The following is a 22,519-nucleotide window of genomic DNA, read 5'->3' as shown; positions in this document are numbered from 1 at the left end:
AATAAATAGCTGGAAAAAATTTCGTACACAGTCAGTGTAAGAGGGAGAGTGGGGTCCACGCGATTAAATGAGGTACAATTAGGCCACGTTCACTTCGACCCTCTAGCACGAGGTAGTGGTCCCTCAAGTGGGCCCCCACGCCCTCCCCTTTCTTTTTGCAACTTGCACCTCCACAGCTGAGCTGGCAGTCCTCTACCCAGGCCCCACAATTAAAGGAAAATAATATTTTAACTGCGGGTTCACTGTAAGCTCCGTAAGGGGTGTCCGTACATTATGCATTTTCCTGAAATTAGTCCGACATGCGTACTCAGATTCCTCGGACGGTTTTAAGTTTAGGTTAAGGTTCGTATCACTTTTTCTTTTCTTTTTTAATTTTTCATTCCATGTGTCCAATTTTTTTTTTTTTTTTTTAAGTGTTTAATATATTCAATTTTAATTTTAATTTTGTTTAATTAAGTTATGGCGTGCTACAAAATTAAGTGCTTAATAGGGTTATAATTTTTTTAAATATTTTGAATAGGTTAAAGATCACTTAGACGTAAGAGTGTTCATATGACTCAAGAATTCAACTAATCTACACTGTCTATAAGAGTTTTCAGGTCAATGACTCATATATTTTTGGTCGGGTCAATCCAACAACTCAACTCTACCCTACTTTCAAAATTATTTTAAAAACAAAAAAATTTGATATTTGAATTTTATGAGATTTTAATTATTAATATAACAAGTAACTAATATTATGTTTTTAAAAATAATTGAAAAAACCTCACCAACTCCGTCCCACCCAATTGAAGATTGGACTGGATTGGGTTCTGAACTTTATTCAAGTTCTTCAGGAGCACCAACCTAGCTCTATAAACTCTTAGTTAGACTAAAAATTTATTAAACACGGTTTAGTTTCTTAGTAAGAATGGGTGACGGTATTCTGCCTAAATAGTAGACACAGGTAATAAATAAGAGAATACTAAAGATTCGAGCCATAGAATTTCTGAATTCTGACACAAGGTACTCAGAATCAATTGGCAAGAGGTCAACGATTACGTGAGTTGCTCAAACAATCCCAATCAGTCTTGAAATATTTTTAATTAAAAATTCAGTAAGATATTTATGAACTTGTTTGATATAAAACTAAAAATTAAAAAAAATAAATAAATATTTTTTAAAGTTTAGATATTTATAAGGTATAGTATAAAATCATGATAGGATAGAGTAAAGTCCTAACATTTATCTACAAATATGATTGGTATTTTACATGATAAATTATCAAATATAATAATATCCTAAATTTTAAATTACTATTAAAATAAATATTATTATTTTAAAATAAATCCAAAAAATTAGATAGTAAGAAATAAATAGTGTAAAAAAAAAAATTAAAAAGCAAGAAAAAAAAAAGGTGAGTATTGTTGAGTATTGGTCCCAATCCCAATCATAATCTGTTCTTATCCTTTGATTTCCCTATCACCATTGTACCAGCTAGTACCTCTTCAAATGTTCCTCTCCCTTCAATTATTTTAATATCGTGACCCGAATCTAGAAAATCGATAACGACGTGATTAAATTGTATTTAAATTCGCTTACTATTGAAATAGTAAATTGTTTTAGATAGACCGTCTATGATTTTGACGTGCTCGAGATACTTTAGGTCATCGAATACCAATTAACTGACGTGGATAGTACAAGGATAAATGATGAACGTACATAAAGACCTAGTTGACAGTGACTCATAATCTCTCTTTGAACTAGCTTGCTACCTTCCAAAAATACAAAACCGGCCACTCACGCGAGACAACCATATAAAATTGTAACAGTCAAAAGCTCATTGCTAGCAGATATTGTTTGTTTTTGTCCGTTATGCATTGTCGTCAGCCTAACAATTTTAAAACACGTCTATTAGGGAGATGTTTTCACACTCTTATAAGAAATATTTCGTTCTTCTCTCTAACCGATGTGGAATCTCTCAATCCCCTCCATTCAAAGCCAGTGTCGTCGTTGGCACACCACTCAGTGTTTGACTCTTATATCTTTTGTAATTACTCAAGCCCACCACTAGCAGATATTATTCGTTTTGACCCATTACGTATCGACGTCAGTCTCACAATTTTCGAACGTGTTTTGTTAAGAAACGTATGTTCTCCTCTCCCACTAACATGAGACCTCACAAGAATGCACACACACCCAAAATGTGTCGGAAAAAGTAACTTGAGATTCATGGGGTACGGTTAGACACTTTTCCATCCTAAAATAAGTTTTATATATATATATATATTTGCAGGTAAAAAAAATTATACACGAGTTACAAATAACTCGAACTTAATAAAACTATAAGTTAAAATATCTCGAGAATTTTCAACGTCATTTTTGGAAGAAAAAAAAATCAAAATTCTAATTATAAATATTGAACCTAGCTTGATTGTATGTAAGAATTATATGAACAATAATGGGAGGTTTAATTTGGCTTGAAAGGAAAGCAAAGCCGAATTTTAATTAATTATAATAATGGTGATGAGAAAAGGCAGAGATTTTTTATTTTATGAATTAAATTTTTTTTATTTTTTAAAAAAAGATCATAATTTGATTATTGCTACTCAACTTTGGCCTTAATAATTCCATCACGTGTGTTACAATTCCTATTTATTTTTATTTTATTTTATTTTATTTTCTTCACATATACGCATGCCTAGATTTCTTCAAAAATGATTATGAAATTATTATTTTTAAATATTAATTAGTATAATTTCATGTTTAGTGGGATTATTTAAAAATTATTTTTATTGATTAAGTTTCCTTCAGTTTTGGAATGTAATTCATTTCTATTTATAATTATTACAAATCATTATAACCTATGTTTCAAAAAATTATATATTAAGGAATTATATTATAATACTTCAATATTATTAAAGAAAGCACTTGAAATACTTTACTTTATCTTTTGATATTAATTTATAATAAACATTTGTAGTTTTCTAAAATAAGGTTATTGGGCCTGGACAATAAAAGGATGGCCCAGTCTTCATGGGCCAACCCACCATGGGCTCATGAGATCAAGTGTGAAATCGATGGTGTCGGTGTAAGCTCACTCCTAACAAATATTATGTTCTTTGTGCTTTTACTTTCGGACTTTCCTTTAAAGTTTTAAAACGCGTCTGTTGGGGAGCGACAGGAATGTTTCATTCCCCTCTCCAACAAATATAAGATCTCACAATCCACCCCTTTGGAGCCCAACGTCCTAGTTAGATCACGACTCAGTGTCTAGCTCTAATACCATTTGTAATAGAGCTCAATCTCACCACTAGTAGACATTGTCTTCTTTAAACTTTCCCTTTCGAACTTCTATACTACTTTCATATATTGAGTTGGATCGGGTTAAGACATTTTTAAACTCAGTTGTCAATTTTTCAATCGTAACTACTTTTCTTAAATAATGAAGGAAAAGCCCAAAGAGAACAATATTTGCTAGCGGTGGATCTGGGCTGTTACAAATGGTATCAGAGTCGGACATTGGATGATGTGTCAGCCTTCTCATTGTTTCTCGAAGGGGGATAGACACTAGATGGTGTGCCAATAAGAACGTTAGGCACTAAAAGGGGGTGGATTTGGTGACAGTCCCACATCGATTGGAATTAGGAAAGAGTTCTAGCGAGGATGCTATACATACATAATTAAAATTAAAATTTACAACTATACATACATAATTCAAATACGAAAATTATTTAATATTTAAATAAACAAAACACTAATAAATTTAAAATTACAACATTCTAATAACATTCCACGACCAGTACTAAACATATTTGAATACACCCGCTATAGTTTAATGTTCTACGACCGTTCTAACAGACAAAGCTTCATTAAATTAAAGATTTCGAGATTTTTTTTTTTTTTTTGTCGAATTTTATTTTTCATTCCCATTTGATTTTAATTTGATGAGTGTGAGTAAAATCCCAAGTAAGAACAACACTTCCATCCATTCTTTTAAGCACAAACCTTTCAACCAAAGCATAACACCCAAATCTCCTCCACACTCCCAACCCTTCAAACGCCTCTCTTCTCACAACTCTCTCCACCTCCTCATTTCCTCCCCATTTAAACCCCCCTCTCTCCTCCTCCCACTTCACCCTCTCCACCACCGCCGTGCTCACCCCCACCTCCCTCTCACCAAACCACATAACCCCGCCGTCAACCACCACTCTCTCCGCCGCCACCCCACCAACAAAAACCCCCTGCCTCTTCACACAAACATCCACCTCCACCCCATTCCCAACCAACCCTCCATCGTTGTAGCATCCAAATACCTCTTCCCAATTCTGTTCCAGCGTCATTTCATAATACGGCGAGCTTCTCATCTGAGCACTAACCTCTCCTTCTCGAATGAAGATGAATGGGCAATACCATTTCCCGACCACCACCGGCTTCAAGTTCAGCTCCGGGAGGCGGCCTCGTAATGCGACGTCGAGGCCGTGCGCCTGTGTTGGCTCGAAATTCTTGAGAGGTTTGGTATATGCTCTCCATCCCTTGTGTCTTAAGAAACGTGGGGAAACCCCGTCGGGTGCCATGGAGTGGGACATGAAACCACATGGACCTAGACAACTCATGTTCTTGTCGAGTTGGAATTGTTGATATGCATTTGTTGGGTCGAAGAGTTGCGGTGTCGTGTCGTGAGCAAACGTGAAGCAACTGCAGCTCGTCAAGTCTTCTTCCTTCGAACTCGTGCATGCTAGCCTGGCACTCAAAATTGAAAGTTTAGAGACGGAAAGAGTTACATAATTAATTAGACCATGTCTGACTGAAAACGCGCCTACTAGTGTATGCCTCTTAACTACTCACATAGTACCTGTAACAGCCCAACCACTAGTAGATATTGCTGTTTTAGCTAGTTACGTATTACCGTCAGCCTCAGAAATTTTAAAACGCATCTACTAGCAAAAGATTTCAGCACTCTTATAAGTAATGGTTCGTTCCTCTCTCTAATGAACGTGAGATCTCATCCTAACTCTACAATTAAACTTACTTTATTTGGAATAATTTTATATTAAATAACTTTTTGAAAATTTTCCGAGTGAGTATAGACCAAAACATCTTGAATTAACGGATTTTTTCACTCGGACCACGTCCAATGTCACAGCCATCAAATATCCTACTTTCTATTAAAAAAAATATAAAGCGTCCTAATAAATTTAATAATATTTTAGAGACACAAAATTGAAAGTTTAGATACCATAATCGAGAACGGAAGATCGAGAGGCTCATACCCTTTTGATCGGCCGCGTGATCTGATAACATAATATTGATTAGACGACAATGGTTGATTCAAAACGGGTATAAGCAAAGCATTTAAGCGATCAATGCGTTGATGCTCTCCTTCATTTCTAGTATACCGAAGCTCCATTATCATGTTCTGAGGGAATGGCAGCACCTTCACGGACCGTCTCTTGAGCAACCCAAACAACCATTTCGACTCAGAAGCTTCGTCTTTGATCACCAAAACGCCAGTATTCGGACCCTCTGGCTCGACATCACAGGCCGCCGCCGGAGAGTTCCTGTACGCTGAAAGAGGCCTCGTCACATACATTGAAACAAGCCTTAGTTTTGACGCTTTGTTTTGGATCTGATTGGGTTATATACAGTGAAGAGACAGGAATTGTTCGTCGCGTTGACTACTGAATTTGTTTATTAGTGGTTGACTAAGCCGTGGCGGAAGTAGCCTGGCTGTTTCCGGCGGCATTGACCGGTGATTCAATAGTCAAAGTAAAATTTGTTTATTATGAAACTGTTTGATTGTACTCCACGTTTTTCCCAAGTTTTCAACCTTCTTTATTATATTGTAAAATATGATATATAAATTATTAATTAAAAAAATCGACAAAATATTAATGTATAATTTAAATAATTATAATAATTATCAAGATACGCGCAATTTAACTTGGGTTAACAATTAATTACACGTGGCTACCATGCCAAATGACATTCCTACCCTTTGTGTTGACTTTTTTATTTAATGGATTAATTAGAGAATTGTAAGCAAAAATAAATGAATAAATAAATAAATAACTCGTTGATTTAAATACAAGTGGCAAGGAGAGTATTAAAATAATATAATTAAAGTAACATTATAATTTAAAAGTCAAGTGATGAGAGGGACCTGGGTTAAAATTATATTGCCTAACAATGGACTTGGTTTTAATTTTTTTTATTTATAATGGATTAAATATATGTTTTGATCTTTAATACTTATTATTTATTTTTTTAAAATTTAGCCTCTAAAAAATCTTTAATTTAACACGATATTTTGGGCCCACAATAAAAAAAATCGACATGTCGGTGGGAGGGATAAAGCCCATTGAAAAGTTCGGCCCACAATAAAAAGCCCATCAAAATCAGAAATAAATAAGGGAAAAAGGACGGAAAATTGGGTGGCTAACTAATTATTTATCTATTATTAAAAATAATATTCTATAAATTTTTCCTTTTTTCTCCGAACCGGGTTTTTTTTGTCGTCACTCGGTTTGAACCCATCCCTTCTTTCATTCTCTGCTGTTGTCGTTTTGTAGCATTGAGGTTGCGTTTCGACTATAAACTCCAAACATAACATAATCTCTCTCTCTCTCTCTCTCTCCCCCTTCCGTTGGTTAGAGACAGAGAGACAATCGGTTGTTTATAAATGTCTTGTTTCCAATGGATTCTGTAAGTGGGTCCTACTTTCTTTTGTTACTCCCCTTTTTGCCCTTCATTTCATGGGTACTTTTGTAATTTACCTCCATGTTAGGTTAAATTATAAGCTCGGACCGCTCGTAAGCTTTTCCCATAGCAATCTTAACATTCCAGAACGAGTATTTTGTTATTTTGAGAAGTGATCTTTGCAATCAACGATGACAGGATGACAATGACTAAAAATATATTTATTTATTTTGATATGTCAATATTAAACGAGTTCAAGTATTTGATGACATTAAAAGTCTTTAAATATATAAATATAAAAGATTAGGTAACAACGTTTTGAGGGGTAAATATGTAATTTTTCTTTCTAATTTTTTTTTTTTTGAAGCTTTAAATTAGCTTAGAAAATAAATATTTTGGTCGTTACCATTATTAAACATCATAACTTCCAATGTATTAGAAAGATGCCGTTATGAAACTATATAGAATAATTGAATTAGGTATTAAATAAAGTAAATAATGTTATTGGTTGAAGTAATAGATTTTAAAAATATATTAATGCATTTGATTGTATAAAAATTATTATTATTATTATTATTATTTAACCATTTTTAATTTTAAAAAATTTAAATCCAAATGATTAATTTAAATAATTTTATTAAAATTTACTTATTTGAAAATCCATCAACGAAAAAACAAAATTTTAGAGTTTAAAGAGATTTTTCTAAAAATAATAATAATTATTATTATATATATATATATATATATATATATATATATATATATATATATATATATATATATATATATATAAATGATGGATGAAATGATGGGCCTTAATAATATTTGGAGGAACAATTTCAGCCACAAAAATTAAAAATAATTTATTGGAGAGAAAATAGACATAGCCGCATCTACCACATTCATTACCTCTATCAATTTTTTTTGCCCATCGTTTTCCAATGGAGTAAATAATAAATTCAAAAGTTTTAAAATTATATAATATTAAAATTTTATAGTGAAAATTCATATATTATATTTGTGGACGTGATTGTTTTATTTTCATATTCTATATAATTATTTTTTATTTTCAAAATAATATTTTTTAAATTCAATAATATGTATATCTTAATTAATTAAATTAGGTTTAAATTACATATTTTTTTTAAGTCTAAATAAAATTAATTTGGTAATTTAAAAAAAAATGATTGAAAAGGGAAGGAGGAGACAAGCATGAGATGAAGCAACTCAAAAGTAGCCACGTGAGAATGTTGACTTTTGACATGATGGGTGGACATGCCACATGATGTGTCAATTCTCACATTCATACATGGAGATGCTGACACATGCATACGTGTCATTTTAGTTTGCCTTTAAACCCTATTTCATTACCTAGGTTTCATAATTGGAAATTATTTGGGAGAAAGAAAACAACTAGAAAATTATATGAAACTTGTAGCTAGCCAAGACCTAATGAAATAGAATAATAACTTTTCGGGATGTCGTGGTGCAAAAAATGTCGGTAGTAATTGGTCGACGTAGATATTGACCTCATTATATTTGTAATATAGCTCGATTGAGCATCTTACTTACGTATTAATTCAATGCCTTATACCAATTTAGGTTTATAATAGCTCAACTCAGTGCCCTGTACTAGTTTAGGTTTATAGTAGCTCAAATCACGTGAAATAATAAATTGTAACAATCCATATCTAGGAAGGTGCACCTTATCGACGTTTCCCTACATCCCATACGATGTTGTCACGTTTCTTACTCCTCGCTTCTAAGAATGAAAACTATCTCTACAAACGAACACGAGTTATTCCAACATGTTTTATACTTGCTCACATGCATCCAAGGAAAATTTAGAAGTCACCCAATATAGCATTATTCTAAGTAAAGCACGTTTAACCATTAAATTCTATGATTTAGTCACTTTTTAGTCTATCTTAATCATTCTAATCTCGTGATCGCTCTCATTCGAACGTAGTATTGATTCATTCAAATACTCCTCTTTTACTCGGGTGTCAGTATAAATATTATTATGGAATCAAAATCAAACCAAATCACTTGCTTTTAATGGACGGTGGAAATTAAAAATGTACTTTATTTAAAATATAATTATTATGTAATTTAATATATAATATAATTATTCAACCACTCCTTTTGCTAATTAATTGTTATATAATCAGCAACATATTTGGTATTGAAGATATTAATTAATTACCTTTTTTTTTTTTAAATAACAATAAATCAAACACTTAATGCTCAACATGTTCATTAAAAAAAAATCAAATGGAGATATCAATTAATAAATTTAAATAATAATAATAATAATAATAATAATAAATTTAGGTTAATTTTAAATTAATTACACGAACTTATAAATTTTTGTTTATTCAAACTAAATCCAATTAAAATAAGTTATTAACTCCATAAATTTTTGTTTATTACACGAACTTAGGGGCATTTTAGTGATTTTAAAATATGGAAGTTTTTATTTTGTTGTGCATTTAATATTATTGAGGAATTATATAAAAATAATATATCAATTAATGTATATAAATTAATTTCCTTCTAACAACTTCCTCTACTATGGTAGGCTCGTTACACCCATATTTAACAAATTAAATAATCTTAACTCCTTGCTTCACCAATAATTTTCTTTATTTCATAACTTATATTACAAGTTAGTGACATTTGTATTTATTTAATTTTTAAAAATTTTAAAATTATTGTATATAATTCATCTCTAAGATTTATATATATTTTTTTAATTTTAAAAAAATAGAAGTTATTAATAAAAATTTGAAAAGTCTACCTTTGACAGATATGGTTAGGTTTAGCCCATTATTGTCTTATAATTTAAAAATATGTTTATAACAAATGTTTCATTCTTCTCTCTATTGTATATGTGAGATCTCATAATCCACTCCATTGTGAGTCAGCGTCTCTTTAATACATTACTCGATGTCTAACTCTAATACAATTTGCAGGACGCTAACACATCATCCCGTGTTTAGCACTGATACCATTTGTAAAAGCCCTCATCTCTATTCGATATTAAATCTCATAATCCACTCTATTAGGGGTCAGTGTCTTGTGTCTGACTCTAACATAATTTGAAGGATGCAAATACTTTGTCCAATGTTGAACATGATATCATTTATAAAAGTCCAAACTCTGTTTTAAAAAATTAATATGGAGTTTAATAGGTAAGAGATAAAAAAAAATCACGGTAAATTGTGCAATAAAAAAAAAGAAAAGAAACAGAGGCTTTACAAGGAAATGATCGCATAAAAATGGCGAAGATATTCAGAATCCCAATTCCGAAATCAGAGAAACGGACCCACAAAATATATTAGAGAAAAAAAGGGGGGACAGCTTCTGATCCGAAAACCAGGGTAGAACAGTGCCAGAGTTTCGATCAAGCAGCCGAAATCCGCTATCAGAATCAGCGTTTTCCATACAACCTGGTGGACTAATCTTATGTTATCGCACTCTCAAGGAAACAGCTCCGTCCAGCTAATTTGCTCTGTTCTCACTTTTTCCGGCAAAAAAGCTGAAGCGATCAACAAAAAGAAATTAAAATCCTCCGGCGGTTGCTTCTGAGGGGGTGGAAATGAAAACCTGTCCGATTTTGACGTCGAAACAGCAGAAAATGCTATCTGGGGTATACTTCCTGACATGATTGTCACCCCAAGAAAAGGAATCTCTCAGCAGAGTTGATTCTCTCTCCGTTAATTTTAGAAAGGTATGGTCAAATCAAATCAAGCTCCCTCCAATTTTACAGGCGCTGACTGCAGAAGGGTACTAGGGATTGCTGCTCGATCGGTTTAAATACCTACATTTGAATCTGCTTCTTTGGGATTGGATTCCAGAATCGTCAAGGTAAAACGAATTTCATTGTTCTTATGGGGAAATCTTACCACTGTTTGGGGCGATGCGGAGTTTTTGAATATGAATTTTGTGCCAAAAACCAAGCCATTATTAATTGCAGAGAGAGAGAGGGGGGGCGGTGGGTTTGATAGTTGACCTTTAATTAGTGAAACAGATAATCACAACTCATTTCCCCCGACCCCATTTATTCCCTCGTCTGCTTGTCGTAATAATCTTTGATATCTATGCAGGCGCACCTCCTGGTTTCAGGCTGCTGCTTGGTGGGTTCTTCTGTACAGTCGCTTTAACACAATTTTTAGTGCATTTTCTTCTGTTGTTCCTACAACCTTCAAGGTTTTCTCTCTTTCTTTCATCTTCCCTTTTTCTTTTCTTATTTCTGTATGAACTGACTGTGCGAGGGATCATGCTTCTCAATCATTTTCTTTATGTTCTCTTGCTTGGAGCATGAACTGGATAGCCTCTTTTCCATGAACATGGAGCAAGGAAAGTTGGGATTTCCTTGTTTTTCTTTATATTTTGTTTGGAATTGGATCTGTTTTGTTAGTCAGATATCTGATTCCATCCGTTAGTACACAGAACTGAAGAATTCCTATCTGGGTTTTATCTCAGTTCCTTGGAACTTTCTTCCAGTTTTCTCCATTTCTGTTCTTAAATTATAAGATTAAATAACAGGTGGTCGGATCTAGAATGAACTACCAGACAAAAAGGGGGTGGGAATCTTGAGAGGGGCCGATCTTGGGTACCCTTTGATTGAATATTTGAATTTGGGGTTTAAATTTTCCGTTTAGATTTAAGAAGTTCTTGTTAAGTTAAACCTTTCCTGTCTTTTTACATGAACAGGAATGTGGATTTGCTTGAAAATTTCCCGTACAGAGCATTGCATATGAACAGATTGTTGTTAGCTTATAATTCTAAGTACTGAAAGTGATCAAGTGGCTTATATTTTCCTGTTTATAGTCAGTCAATGGATTGATAATCTTGTTTTTTGACTTATGGGAACCATGAAACAATTCCTGTTGTGACTTTAAACTTAAAATTTGGCCTCTTGCAACTTCTTGAGCTGAGACCTTCTGCTATGTAAATTGTTATTTTATTGTGCAACTTTTGAAAGATGGAAGGTTTTGACTTAGCTTTGTTATTTTTCTGTTCTTGCCTATGAATGACAGACTCTTTGGTGCATGTCTTCAGAAAATCCATTGGAAACAGTTCATTTGAATCATGAAAATTGGTAAATCTCATGTTCTTTTTTTCCCCCTTTTTTCTGGTAACCATGTGAATTTGTAGCAATTATTCGTGTTTCCTGATGATTTTACAGAGGGTGAAGCCGTAGTTTGCCATTCAAATGCTGGCCCCAAGTTTGTTCCTAAGTCATTTGAATGCGATAATGATGCTATTGATTCTGGTGGGATGAAGCTAGCAGATCCGAAAGAACTTGCAAGCCGTCCCAAAGGTTATGAGGATGCCGATCGCAATAATATTGCTGCAGATGGTTGGGTTGTACCTAAGCTTGATTGTTTAAGTCTTGATGATTTTAATGACTATGACAAGGCTAAACCCCTTGTGTCACTGCGCACAAATTCTTCGGAGGTAGACTTGTTCGAGGAAGACTCGGAGTTGTTCATGGAAAAGAGTATCGTTGAATGTCAACTTCCTGAATTGATAGTTTGTTACAAAGAAAATATTTGCAATATCGTTAAGGATATTTGTATCGACAAGGGAGTACCTTCTCGGGATAAGCTTGAGAAGGCTTTCCATGCCATTGTCCCTCCTGAGAAAGATTGGAAGGATGAGTCGACACGAGACCTGGCAAAAGAAGATACGTTTGCTTCAGATGATTCAGAGCATTCGGAATCTTTTGGTGACAAGGATTCACCCAAACTTCGTGATTCCAAGGATTCGGCTAGAACACCTGACGCGGAATATGATGTGGCATATTTTACTGACAATGATATACTAAATCTTCCAATGACAGACTTGGTTGCAGGGAGCTTAAAGCCATTGATCAACAATAAGAATGAGCCTCACTCCCAGGCTGAACAGGCATGTTTTTTTTTGGGCATAATGGGACTTTCATTACTGTTCTTGTTGGCTCTTTATAGCTCAACCATGGTCATGTTGTAATGGTGCGTGTTAGAAGGTGACCGTATTTAGTTTGTTCTGATGCAGGTTTTGATTGAAACTACGAGTTCGGAAGTTGCTGTTTCGGCATGTGTAGCTGAAGAATCTTGTAGTAACCCGAAAGAAGCAATGTCACCGTTCACTACATCAGCTCCAGAACCGGAAGATCCCGAAAATAGCGCCTCTGGGAATGATATATCATATAATAGTAAATTGGACAATGGAAACATCACTTTTGATTTTAATTCTTTATCATCCAAAGCTAGCGATGGACTCGAGCATGGTGATAATGGCGACTTAAATTCTTCAACTCCTTCGACCAGTGCCTTGATGGACTGCCGAGACACGAGCAGCAGCTCAAGCAGCTCCAAATGTCAAGTGCAGTGTCACGATACTAGTATTAGCCTCAAACGTGTGGAATATGAAGATGTACTGAAGGCAGGAGTTGGCAACTCTGTAAGTCATCAAGTTTCCAGCCATGTTCAACGTGGTAGCGTAGGTGAAGCAAGTTTCTCTTCAATGGTACCGTTCGGGAGTTCGATGTGTAGTTCAGATCGTATAGGGTACTCCGGCAGCATTTCTATTCGGTCGGATAGCAGCACGACGAGCACCCGTTCCTTTGCGTTTCCTGTGTAAAGCTCTTGATCAGCTATTTCTCTTATAATGTCTGCATACTTTATTGTAGATTGGAACTAATGAGACCAATATCTTTATCTTCCTGCAGATTACAACCCGAGTGGAATAGTAGCCCTGTTAGAATGGCTAAAGCTGATCGAAAGCATCTACGAAAGCATAGGTGTTGGAAAGAAAGCATTCTGTGCTGTAGATTCTGAAACCTTTTACTAATTTATTCGTAGGTTTAGGGTCGAAAATATAAACGTTTACTTCACACACACACTGTTGGGTCATTTTACGAGATTAGTCGAAATACGTATTTGTTGATTCGAACTCTCGATGATTACGAAATTGAAAGAGATGCAGATTAACATTGTTTTGACTGTAATAGGAGTCAGTGATGAGTTTGGCTGCTGCCTGCCATATTGGCTTGCTCAAGTGTTCTTATGAGCTAAACCAGAGTGTTTGACAAAATCATTTGGTTTGTGGAATGGGAAAACCTTGTACTGCTGAACATTGCTATAACAATATAGATATACAAAATTCTTTTGCGAACATGGGGTTGCTAGCCATCACCTTACTCTGCTTGTTTTTCACTCTATTCGGATCTCATATCTCACATTCGTTGAAGAGGAGAACCCGTGTGGAAACATCTCTTTAACAAATGCATTTTAAAATCTCGAGGGAAAGCTTGAAAGGGAAGTCTAAATAAAATAGTATCGTAGCCACACACTAGGCGGTATACTAGCAAAGACGCTGAGCCGTGAAGGGGGGTGGACACTAGTCGGTGTGCCAGCGAAAACGTTGGGTCTTGAAATGGGGGTAGATTGTGAGATCCCACATCGGTTGGTTAGAGAGAGTAACAAAGAATTTTTTTATAAGAGTGTGGAAACTTCTCCCCAAAAGACAATATCTGCTAGCGGTGGACTAGTCCAGTCTTATACTTTTTTAGCTCAACAATTATAAAATGTAATATCGAACCATCTACTTTTGATGATGACATATGTCTTATCTATTAAACTATGTTTAGAATGACCCGTTAGGAATGAATAACCTTTGTTGTAACATAATTGTTTTTAATAAATGCATTATGAGTTATGAGTTCTAGGAAAAGGCATTAATTAATATCATTGCAACATTTGCAGGCCTGCCTTACAAGGGAAGCAAAACGTTAAGAACATGTAGTCAACAGTTTTTCACAACCAAAACGACGCCGTTCTAAACATAACATCTCGCTCCGGCGTCCTTGAAGTTGACTCATATTTCTAATATAACCCCCTAAATTTTTTATTTTTACAATTTTAGCCCAAGAAAATGAGGAATTTGCATCCTTAACCACTGTTGTGGCCGACAAACTATTTTAGGGATTTGATATAATTAATAATAATCAAATTAGAGGGCCCCACTTCGTTTCGCTATATTTCATTTTATTATTATTATTATTATTATTATTTCTTTAGTAGTATCTTTCTTTTAATTATTTAAATATTTCTTGGCAGAAAATCAAGGATCGTTGTCGTTTCCATCAACCATGTGTCGGCTAAAATATTTTGTAGTTTATATTTATATTTAATAATTTAAATTTTATTATTGAAGGGAAATGCATGCTGAGTTCAAAATAATTGAAAAAATGACCTAATTTATCATCATTTCGGTTCCCGATTCTTAAATAAAACGCATTTATAACAGAGAGGTTTCCACACTTTTACAAAAAAATGTTTCGTCTCTATCTCTAATTAATGTGGGATCTCACAATGCTCTGACTCTAATACTATTTGTAACAGTTTAGGCTCATTGTTAGTAGATATTGTTCGCTTTGGCTCGTTACGAATTGTCGTCAAGCTCACAATTTTCAAAACACGTATACTAGGGAGAATTTTTAAAACGTTCTCACTAATACACTGTCTGGTATCTGACCCTGATACCATTATAAGAGTGCATAAACCTCTACTTAATAGACATGTTTAAAATCGGGAGGCTAACATCGATATTTATGAATTAAAACGGATAATATATGTTAATGGTGGAGAACAATTCTAAAAATTAAATTATATGGATGGTTGTAAATGGAGGATAAATTTGTAATTTACTATTTAATCAAATAAATGGGCCGAAGCCCAAAAAAATGGAAAATACATATAAAGGCTTTGTAAAAGAAACGTCACTGAATACAAAAGCGCGTTACCGGGAACGAGAGTGGTCAAGAGCAGAACAGAACGGAGCAGAAGAAACGAAGAAGAAGAAGAAGAAGAGTTAATGGAGGATTTATGGAAGAGAGCGAAATCCTTCGCAGAAGAAGCGGCGAAGAAGTCACAGACCTTAACGTCGGCCTCCACACTCACTGAATTGGTCTCTGAAACTGCCAAAAAGTCCAAGGAGCTTGCTGCTGAGGCCTCCAAGACTGCTGATCTCATCAAAATAGCCGCCATCAAGCAGGCCGATCATCTCAAATCACTCAACGTTTCGGACATTATACCTCCTCAACTACCTTCCATTTCCATCCCCAATTTTTCCGCTCCCTCGCCGCATTCTCAGTCTGAGCTCGAAAAGTTTGGCCTCAACGACGATCTGAGAGAGTTTGTTAGGGGATTTACTTCAACTACTTTCAAGAACTTTCCGATCCAAGGTAGAAGTAAATTCGGGGAATGTGATGTTAATTTTCGGATTGGAAATTGTTCTATGATGTTAACATGCGTAAACGCGGATTGTTTTGATGATTAATGTAGACGGACCGGAGGCGTCTGACGTTGCAGTTACGGCTTCTAATGTGCGTAAGGATCTGACGGAATGGCAAGAACAGCACGCCACGCTGGTTCTCACCAATGTAAAGGCGAGACAAAATGTTTTAATTCATTGTAATTTTGATTGAATTGGATTAAATCATGCACTGTTTTGTTAGGAGTTTATTGTCCCCTACTGATTTAGGTTCGTTTATTTCGAATTATTTATCATTCTGGGATATTGCGCTATTTTTTTTAAAAAAAATGAAACAAAAAAAGTACAGTTGATACGGTGTGAACCAAGCAGTCCAATTCAACTAAATCACGGTCAGGCTGAAACTTGGTTTTGATTTTTCTGGCCATTGCTTCTCTAAATTTCTATTTGATCCTTCTGGTTCTAAACTTCATTTGAATCAATGCATGTCTGGTGCTTTACCCGAAAAAGGAAAAGAAGGAACTCTTCCTACTTTCAAAAGCTATTGTTGGATGTGACTTTAAAAATCAGAAGTCTGACGTCCAGCTTCTTCTGTATGTTTAATTTGTGTCTTGTGATGTGGTCTCCCACATGCTAATCAGTGTTGGATCTCATTCTCTTTATCAAGAACTTATGCACAAGGAAGTATTGAGAAGAAGCATATGGAAAAAAACCCCGTTCGTATAGTAAAACTTTAAAAACATGCCTACTCAGTTCTCGTTGCCTTTACACTTCGGTGATCTTCATTTCTCTCATGTCAAATGATTAAAACACCACATCTCATCCATATATAACTTTTATAGCATTCAGAAGTTTGCTGAATAGGACAGCTACAATTGCTTAATGCTTGTTCCTTTAACACCAATCAATAAAAACACCGCCAACTGTTGACCCTAGATGATGCATAAATCACGAATGATTGCACCCAGATGGTACACATGAATTTTAGTTGCACTTGATTAATCTGTTAGTTCAGAGTTGTTAACCTTTGATTGTCTTCATAGATCGTCGCCTTCGCCTTTTCATTTGTTGCTGTCATGATAGCCATAAGTGAATCTTCTTTTCATCCAAAATACAAATTTAAAATGCCCCTATATCTCAACTCTGTTGCAGGAAATTTCCAGATTAAGATATGAACTATGTCCAAGAATTATGAAAGAAAGGATATTCTGGAGGATATATTTTACACTTGTCAGCAGTCATGTTGCTCCGTAAGTTGCATTTCTTTTAATTGAAGCTCTTTCTGTCTAATCTTCAGTTCAGTCTTGCATGCTTCGTTGTTTCTTATTGTAAGTTGGAAGAAATATGCCACCACTTGCCAAGCATCTAATATTGAGGTGTTTCTACCATCTCGAGAAATTTACTTGTAGACTTCACCATACTGGAAAATAGTTTCAAGGGCTCGACGTGCTTCTTTTTCATCACTTTTTATTTAACCTCCTCACTGAATTATTGAAGCATCTGATTTTCTGTTGATTGTATACACCAATTTGGCTTTACATATAATACAGGGTTTTTGTTTTAGTTTTTTATTTATTTATTTATTTAGAAAAAGAGATTAGTACATTTGCAAGTATAAGAATATTTAGGAATTATATAAGTTATATCATTGTGATATAGCCCGACGTAATATACCATTTAGAACAAAGAAAATATATCTTATCAACAAAGGATTCTGTCTTAGTAGTATACACTTCTTAAAAAACACAGATACGAGAAGAAATACATGGAAGAGATTAAGCTGAAGTCTGAAGAACAAAGAACAGCTGATGAAACCAAGCAAACTCCGTTGGTTGGTTCCTCTGAAAAAGTTGAAGTGGCGGAAAAGAACCTGAAGGGTAAAACTTCCCCATCGCTGTCTAATGATCAAGACTTGGATACTTTTCTTTTGGGAGATCTTGAAGACAGTGATGGGGGAGGTGCAGGTAAATCCTCTCCTCGATTCTGATTCATACCCTGATTAACAAATTTCAATATTCTCTGGGGCCCTTGCACTTATCATCTTGAGCACATATTAAATGCAGAGTGGGCAAAAACAAATTCTTTGATGAAGCCAAGCAAACTCCTTCCATACTTATAGTTATGTTGTTTGTCATTTTTTTTCCAGATGAGGGTGACGAATGCTTTGATGACGACTTTGACAAGATCGAAAACTCGGTATGTTTAGGCTTTCCTTTTGCTCTTCTCACATTGTATTCCAGCTTCCGATCTTAAACCGATAAGTAAAATTCATGGATGCCGCAGGACGTCGAAGAAGAAAACCCCAAGGCGAAGTAATACAATAAGAAGCAGATGCAACAGGTGAGATGGGGTTTTTAATAGGATCATGGCTTAGCTTCCATAACAAAAGGAAGAATGGGCTGCTGAGAAGAAAGTCGTGGTGAATACTCATACCATAGCGAGGTATTGCAGGTTGTTTCATTCCCAAAAATAAGAAAAAATGAAGAAGATTGTTGTTCTAGAAATACTAGTAAATTTTAGTCTATGCCGATTGTATTCAATTGTATAAACAAGGCTGACATTGGATGACGACTCTAAATAGTACTGGGGATGGCTGGTATTCCCTCGCTCGCAGTTGTACAGAATCTACAGATGAATTTGTTTAATCGATTATGGTTGTTTGGAATTATTCTACTTGCGGATGAACTTAACTTCCTTTTGGAGCTCTTTTTCTTAGTTAGAAACAGAAGGCGATGCAGAAACGAAGTGCCTTCTGAATACCCACCTGCTACTAAAAAATTTCCTTTGTATTCTGAAGCTTTCATGGCCGACTGTCTGATTCTGCTGCTACTACTCTTCTCCAAGATGATAAGACAAATCCCTGGTATGCTCATCTCTTATACTTCAGGACTGATATTGTTTATGTTCGGTTGAAAATAGAATATAAAATCGTAAGCTTCCAAGCAGTGTGTCCAACTAGGACTCTCACCACTTGCCTGTCGACTTGGTTAGGAGTTCTCTCTCAGCTTAGTTCTTTTTGTTTCGTTTGATAGATGGTCGGCAAGTATGATGGTGTCTTAACGATGAATATGCACGTATTTTTTTTGTCTTTTATTGGCGAATTTGAAAACCTCATTAATTGACTTGGGTTACAAGTGTGGTTTTGGTTGTAACGACCACTTCGTGTTGTGTAATTGGTTATTACTTACCTCGAGACCAAATTAATTATTAGGCAATCAAAACTAACAGGTGTATTGTAAGCTACTTCTGTAATAGGGTTGCTTACTTTTGGTAGTGTTAGTGTGAGACAATCTACCTTGACTAAATGCTTGTTTGAATTAAATTTAAAATAATAATATTATGACACGTCGGTATAATAAGCTCTTAAAATTGTATTGTTAGAAATAATCGTACGTGGTTAGTTTTTTTCTTTCTTTTTAAAAAAATGACGTGTTCTATTAGTGTGACGTGTCGATGCTTGTTTATTTGACTGAATTGCTTTCTTATTGGCCACGCAAGACGTCTGCTTCGTGGAAAAATGAAAATCCTCCTCGTCAGAAAAATTAATAAAATAAGTCAAATTCTGACGTGTCCTGTTGCCAAAAGATATAGAGGCAAAACTTCCCCCAAAGAATAACATCCTCGTCCGAAATAAATACCAAATTCTTGCTTACGTGTCCTTTGTGTGCCAAAAGAAAAACCAACATTGTCGTAGAATAAATCGAAGTCTTTCTCTCATTTTAGGTGGGAGTCAAAGTCAAATTCTTACGTGTGCCATGGGTCACAAGGCCTTCATATTTGAGAGCGGTTTGGAATTTGGAATCTAAATTCGACCTCTAATGTTTTCAATATTTTCTTATGATTTAGGTTATGCTACTTATTTTTCTTGAACGATTTTTGAGATTGAAAACTGTCCCGATAAACCAGCATGATTATCAATAATATTCTCGATATGTCACATAACATAGAATTGTTTCAAGTCAAACACGCAAACTTTTCTGACCATGTGTTATATTTGAAGGTCTACTCTTATTTGGATGTGTCTTGACCTATTCATGTAATGGATATATCAATATTTTGATGAAACGTGGGTCTTTTGTGCTTGGAAACTAAGTAAAGTCACCCTTTCATGTAGTTTAAACTAAAAAGAACACACATACAAACATATCGTGTTTACAACATCCGAACATATAACTTCATATATTGATTAAAATATTAAAGAATCAAATCTTCCCTTTTACATATATTCGACATAAAAAAACCCGATGAAACTAAGGTCTTCCATGTTTGGAAACTAAGTCGAGTCACAATTTCAAGCAGTCCAAACCAAGAAGAACACGACACCGGAATGTGTCTTGCACGTTCCAGAGCTACATAAAATACACGTAACGTTCGACATGTGGGATGTAACCGAGTAGAATCTTAATTGAACTTGACCTTGTGAGCAGAAGAGAAATGCTTGGCTGCAGCAACCATGGCGGCCACTGGTCCAGTTGGAGGAGAAGGAGCAGCAGCAGCAGCAGCCATGGCTGCCTCTGGGCTTCCGCCATTAAAGCCAAGCAAGCAATAAATGAAAGACTTAAGAGTGGACCAAATCAAATTCATTTTCTGGGAGAAAGGAAAACGGAAAGGGTTTTGTGAAATTGTTGAGAATTTGAGCGTTGTTTCCCCACGTTTTATAGGCACAGGAAATTAGGCTTCTTGATAATCAAGAAAAATATGCCATTTTTTACCCTTTTTTAATAAAATTAAATTAAATTAAAAAGGAATTTTTTGAATTTTCATTTTAATATTTTTCTTTGCTTTTTGCTCAAGCATGAACACTCTTTTTCATCACTATATAATTATCTTAATTTTGACCGATGTACGAGAAAAGAAAGGTGGAATCTAAATGAACTTAAATAATCTAACTTAAACGCTAACGAGCTAACGAACAAACATGAACCTGACTACCCTAATTCTGGTTTGGTTCCATGGCTATCATCGTAGGGTGCCTTACTTATGTTTGAAAAACAAGAATAGTATCCATTATTAGAATCGAAAAATGCAAACACATACCATATGAAAGATTCAAATTTCATTCCGTTAGTCAAATTTATATTTTAATCAATTTAATTTTTTTCATCGACATAAACGAAGATATTTCATTGATTTTCTTGAGTTTATTTCTCGTAAAAAATAAATAATTGTTCACTATGTTTTTTTAATTTTTTTTTATATTGTTTAGTAAATTTCAATTTTGATTAAAAAAATAAATTTATAGTATTAAAATTTTCGAAATTCTTGTACCAAATAGATTCATTCACAGTCATTTTTATCAATAAATAATAATAAAAAAAAAATCATAATTATTTACAATTCAGAAATTCAAATATTTTCTTAGGTGTTCTTCAAATATATATATTTGTTTTGCTTGCAATATTGGGCCTTGGGCCTTCCACTTTTCGGCCTGTAGCAGATAAAGCCCAATTTCAAGTTCAATAGATTTCTCAAATTTACCTATATGCCCATTGTATTTATCTATAGTTGATGTAAATATATGAGGATAAAATTGAAATAATAAAATATAATATTTTAAAAAAAGTCTCTAAAACATATTTAAGCTTCAAATATTAATATTTTTAATTATATTAAAAACTATTTTTATTCTTAAATTTTAGTTTTTATCCATATATTTAAAAAATGGTAATAATTTAGTTTTTATCCTCAAAAAACAATATTACTTACATTTATTGAGATTTCTTACCAATATGGGTAAGATTTAATGTCGTAAAAGATATTATTTAAAAAATTATTAAATAAATAAATAAATAGCATAAGCACAAATTATATTTGTATGAACTCTGTTTATAAATTTTTTATTTATTTAAACTCAACTTAATTTAAATAAATTAAAATCAAATATTTGGGGTAATTTAAAATATTAATCATTTTTAGGATTTAAAAAACTAATAAATTTATTACAATCATTTAATAAAATAATAATAAATCGTAGTTTTTAAATTAAAAAAAAGGTATTTATCCAGTCAGCTTTGTGTCTGTGTGTCTGTGTTAACTAATGAAGAAAACTGTGAGCGTGTATGCCGCGGTTTGGAAGAATCAAAAGACACGTGAGAGGATAATGCCTACACGTAGGAAATAAAATTTTGGAATTACTAGTGAGATTATCGTGTCTTGAATTGGCAGCATCCTACGCGGAAACGCCACGTGGGATTCTCGTTCATGCGTGGACTCTGACTCAGCTGAACCGTCCCATTCCGGTTCGGAATTAATGGAGAAAAGGTAGTTAATACATTAAAATAATATATAAATAAATAAATAAATCATTTTACGGTCAAATTGGAAGATGATGATAGAATTGACACGTCATTTTCATAACCAGCTGGCATGGCTTAAATAAAACGACTCTTTCTCAATTATGAAAAGGCCAATAAAACAACAATAATAGTAATATAAAATAGTTAAAGTAACACAAAAATACCCAAAATTCATATCAAGACAAAACGTTCGAGCCGTGAAATCATAATGCATGCCCATTACTCGTGGTATCTTAAAGAAGATCACGAGTTTATAGGTAATAAACATTATATTTATT

General features: G+C 34.1%; 3 protein-coding genes across 3 annotated transcripts; 2 read left to right on the top strand and 1 right to left on the bottom strand.

The window, feature by feature from the left end:
• Positions 1 to 3,891: 3,891 nt before the first annotated feature.
• On the bottom strand, positions 3,892 to 5,576 carry LOC111467621. Its single transcript, XM_023112592.1, has 2 exons — positions 5,253 to 5,576; positions 3,892 to 4,722 (listed from the first exon to the last, which is right to left on the bottom strand). The coding sequence occupies exons 1-2, from the start codon at positions 5,570 to 5,572 to the stop codon at positions 3,903 to 3,905; spliced, it is 1,140 nt and encodes a 379-aa protein (XP_022968360.1). The 5' UTR covers positions 5,573 to 5,576; the 3' UTR covers positions 3,892 to 3,902.
• Positions 5,577 to 9,953: 4,377 nt separating this feature from the next.
• LOC111467709 lies at positions 9,954 to 13,847 on the top strand. The gene is made up of 6 exons (XM_023112714.1): positions 9,954 to 10,548; positions 10,788 to 10,890; positions 11,724 to 11,785; positions 11,873 to 12,597; positions 12,724 to 13,307; positions 13,400 to 13,847. The coding sequence occupies exons 3-6, from the start codon at positions 11,776 to 11,778 to the stop codon at positions 13,506 to 13,508; spliced, it is 1,428 nt and encodes a 475-aa protein (XP_022968482.1). The 5' UTR covers positions 9,954 to 10,548; positions 10,788 to 10,890; positions 11,724 to 11,775; the 3' UTR covers positions 13,509 to 13,847.
• A 1,613-nt stretch (positions 13,848 to 15,460) lies between these two features.
• On the top strand, positions 15,461 to 18,618 carry LOC111467710. Its single transcript, XM_023112715.1, has 6 exons — positions 15,461 to 15,916; positions 16,017 to 16,120; positions 17,098 to 17,195; positions 17,695 to 17,909; positions 18,092 to 18,141; positions 18,229 to 18,618. The coding sequence occupies exons 1-6, from the start codon at positions 15,547 to 15,549 to the stop codon at positions 18,259 to 18,261; spliced, it is 870 nt and encodes a 289-aa protein (XP_022968483.1). The 5' UTR covers positions 15,461 to 15,546; the 3' UTR covers positions 18,262 to 18,618.
• The last annotated feature ends 3,901 nt before the right edge of the window (positions 18,619 to 22,519 follow it).

This window comes from Cucurbita maxima, unplaced genomic scaffold (assembly GCF_002738345.1).
Source record: "Cucurbita maxima cultivar Rimu unplaced genomic scaffold, Cmax_1.0 Cma_Scf00034, whole genome shotgun sequence".
Classification (NCBI taxonomy): Eukaryota; Viridiplantae; Streptophyta; class Magnoliopsida; order Cucurbitales; family Cucurbitaceae; genus Cucurbita; species Cucurbita maxima.
Note: the sequence above shows the minus strand (reverse complement) of the source record. Positions and strands in the feature narration are given on the sequence as shown.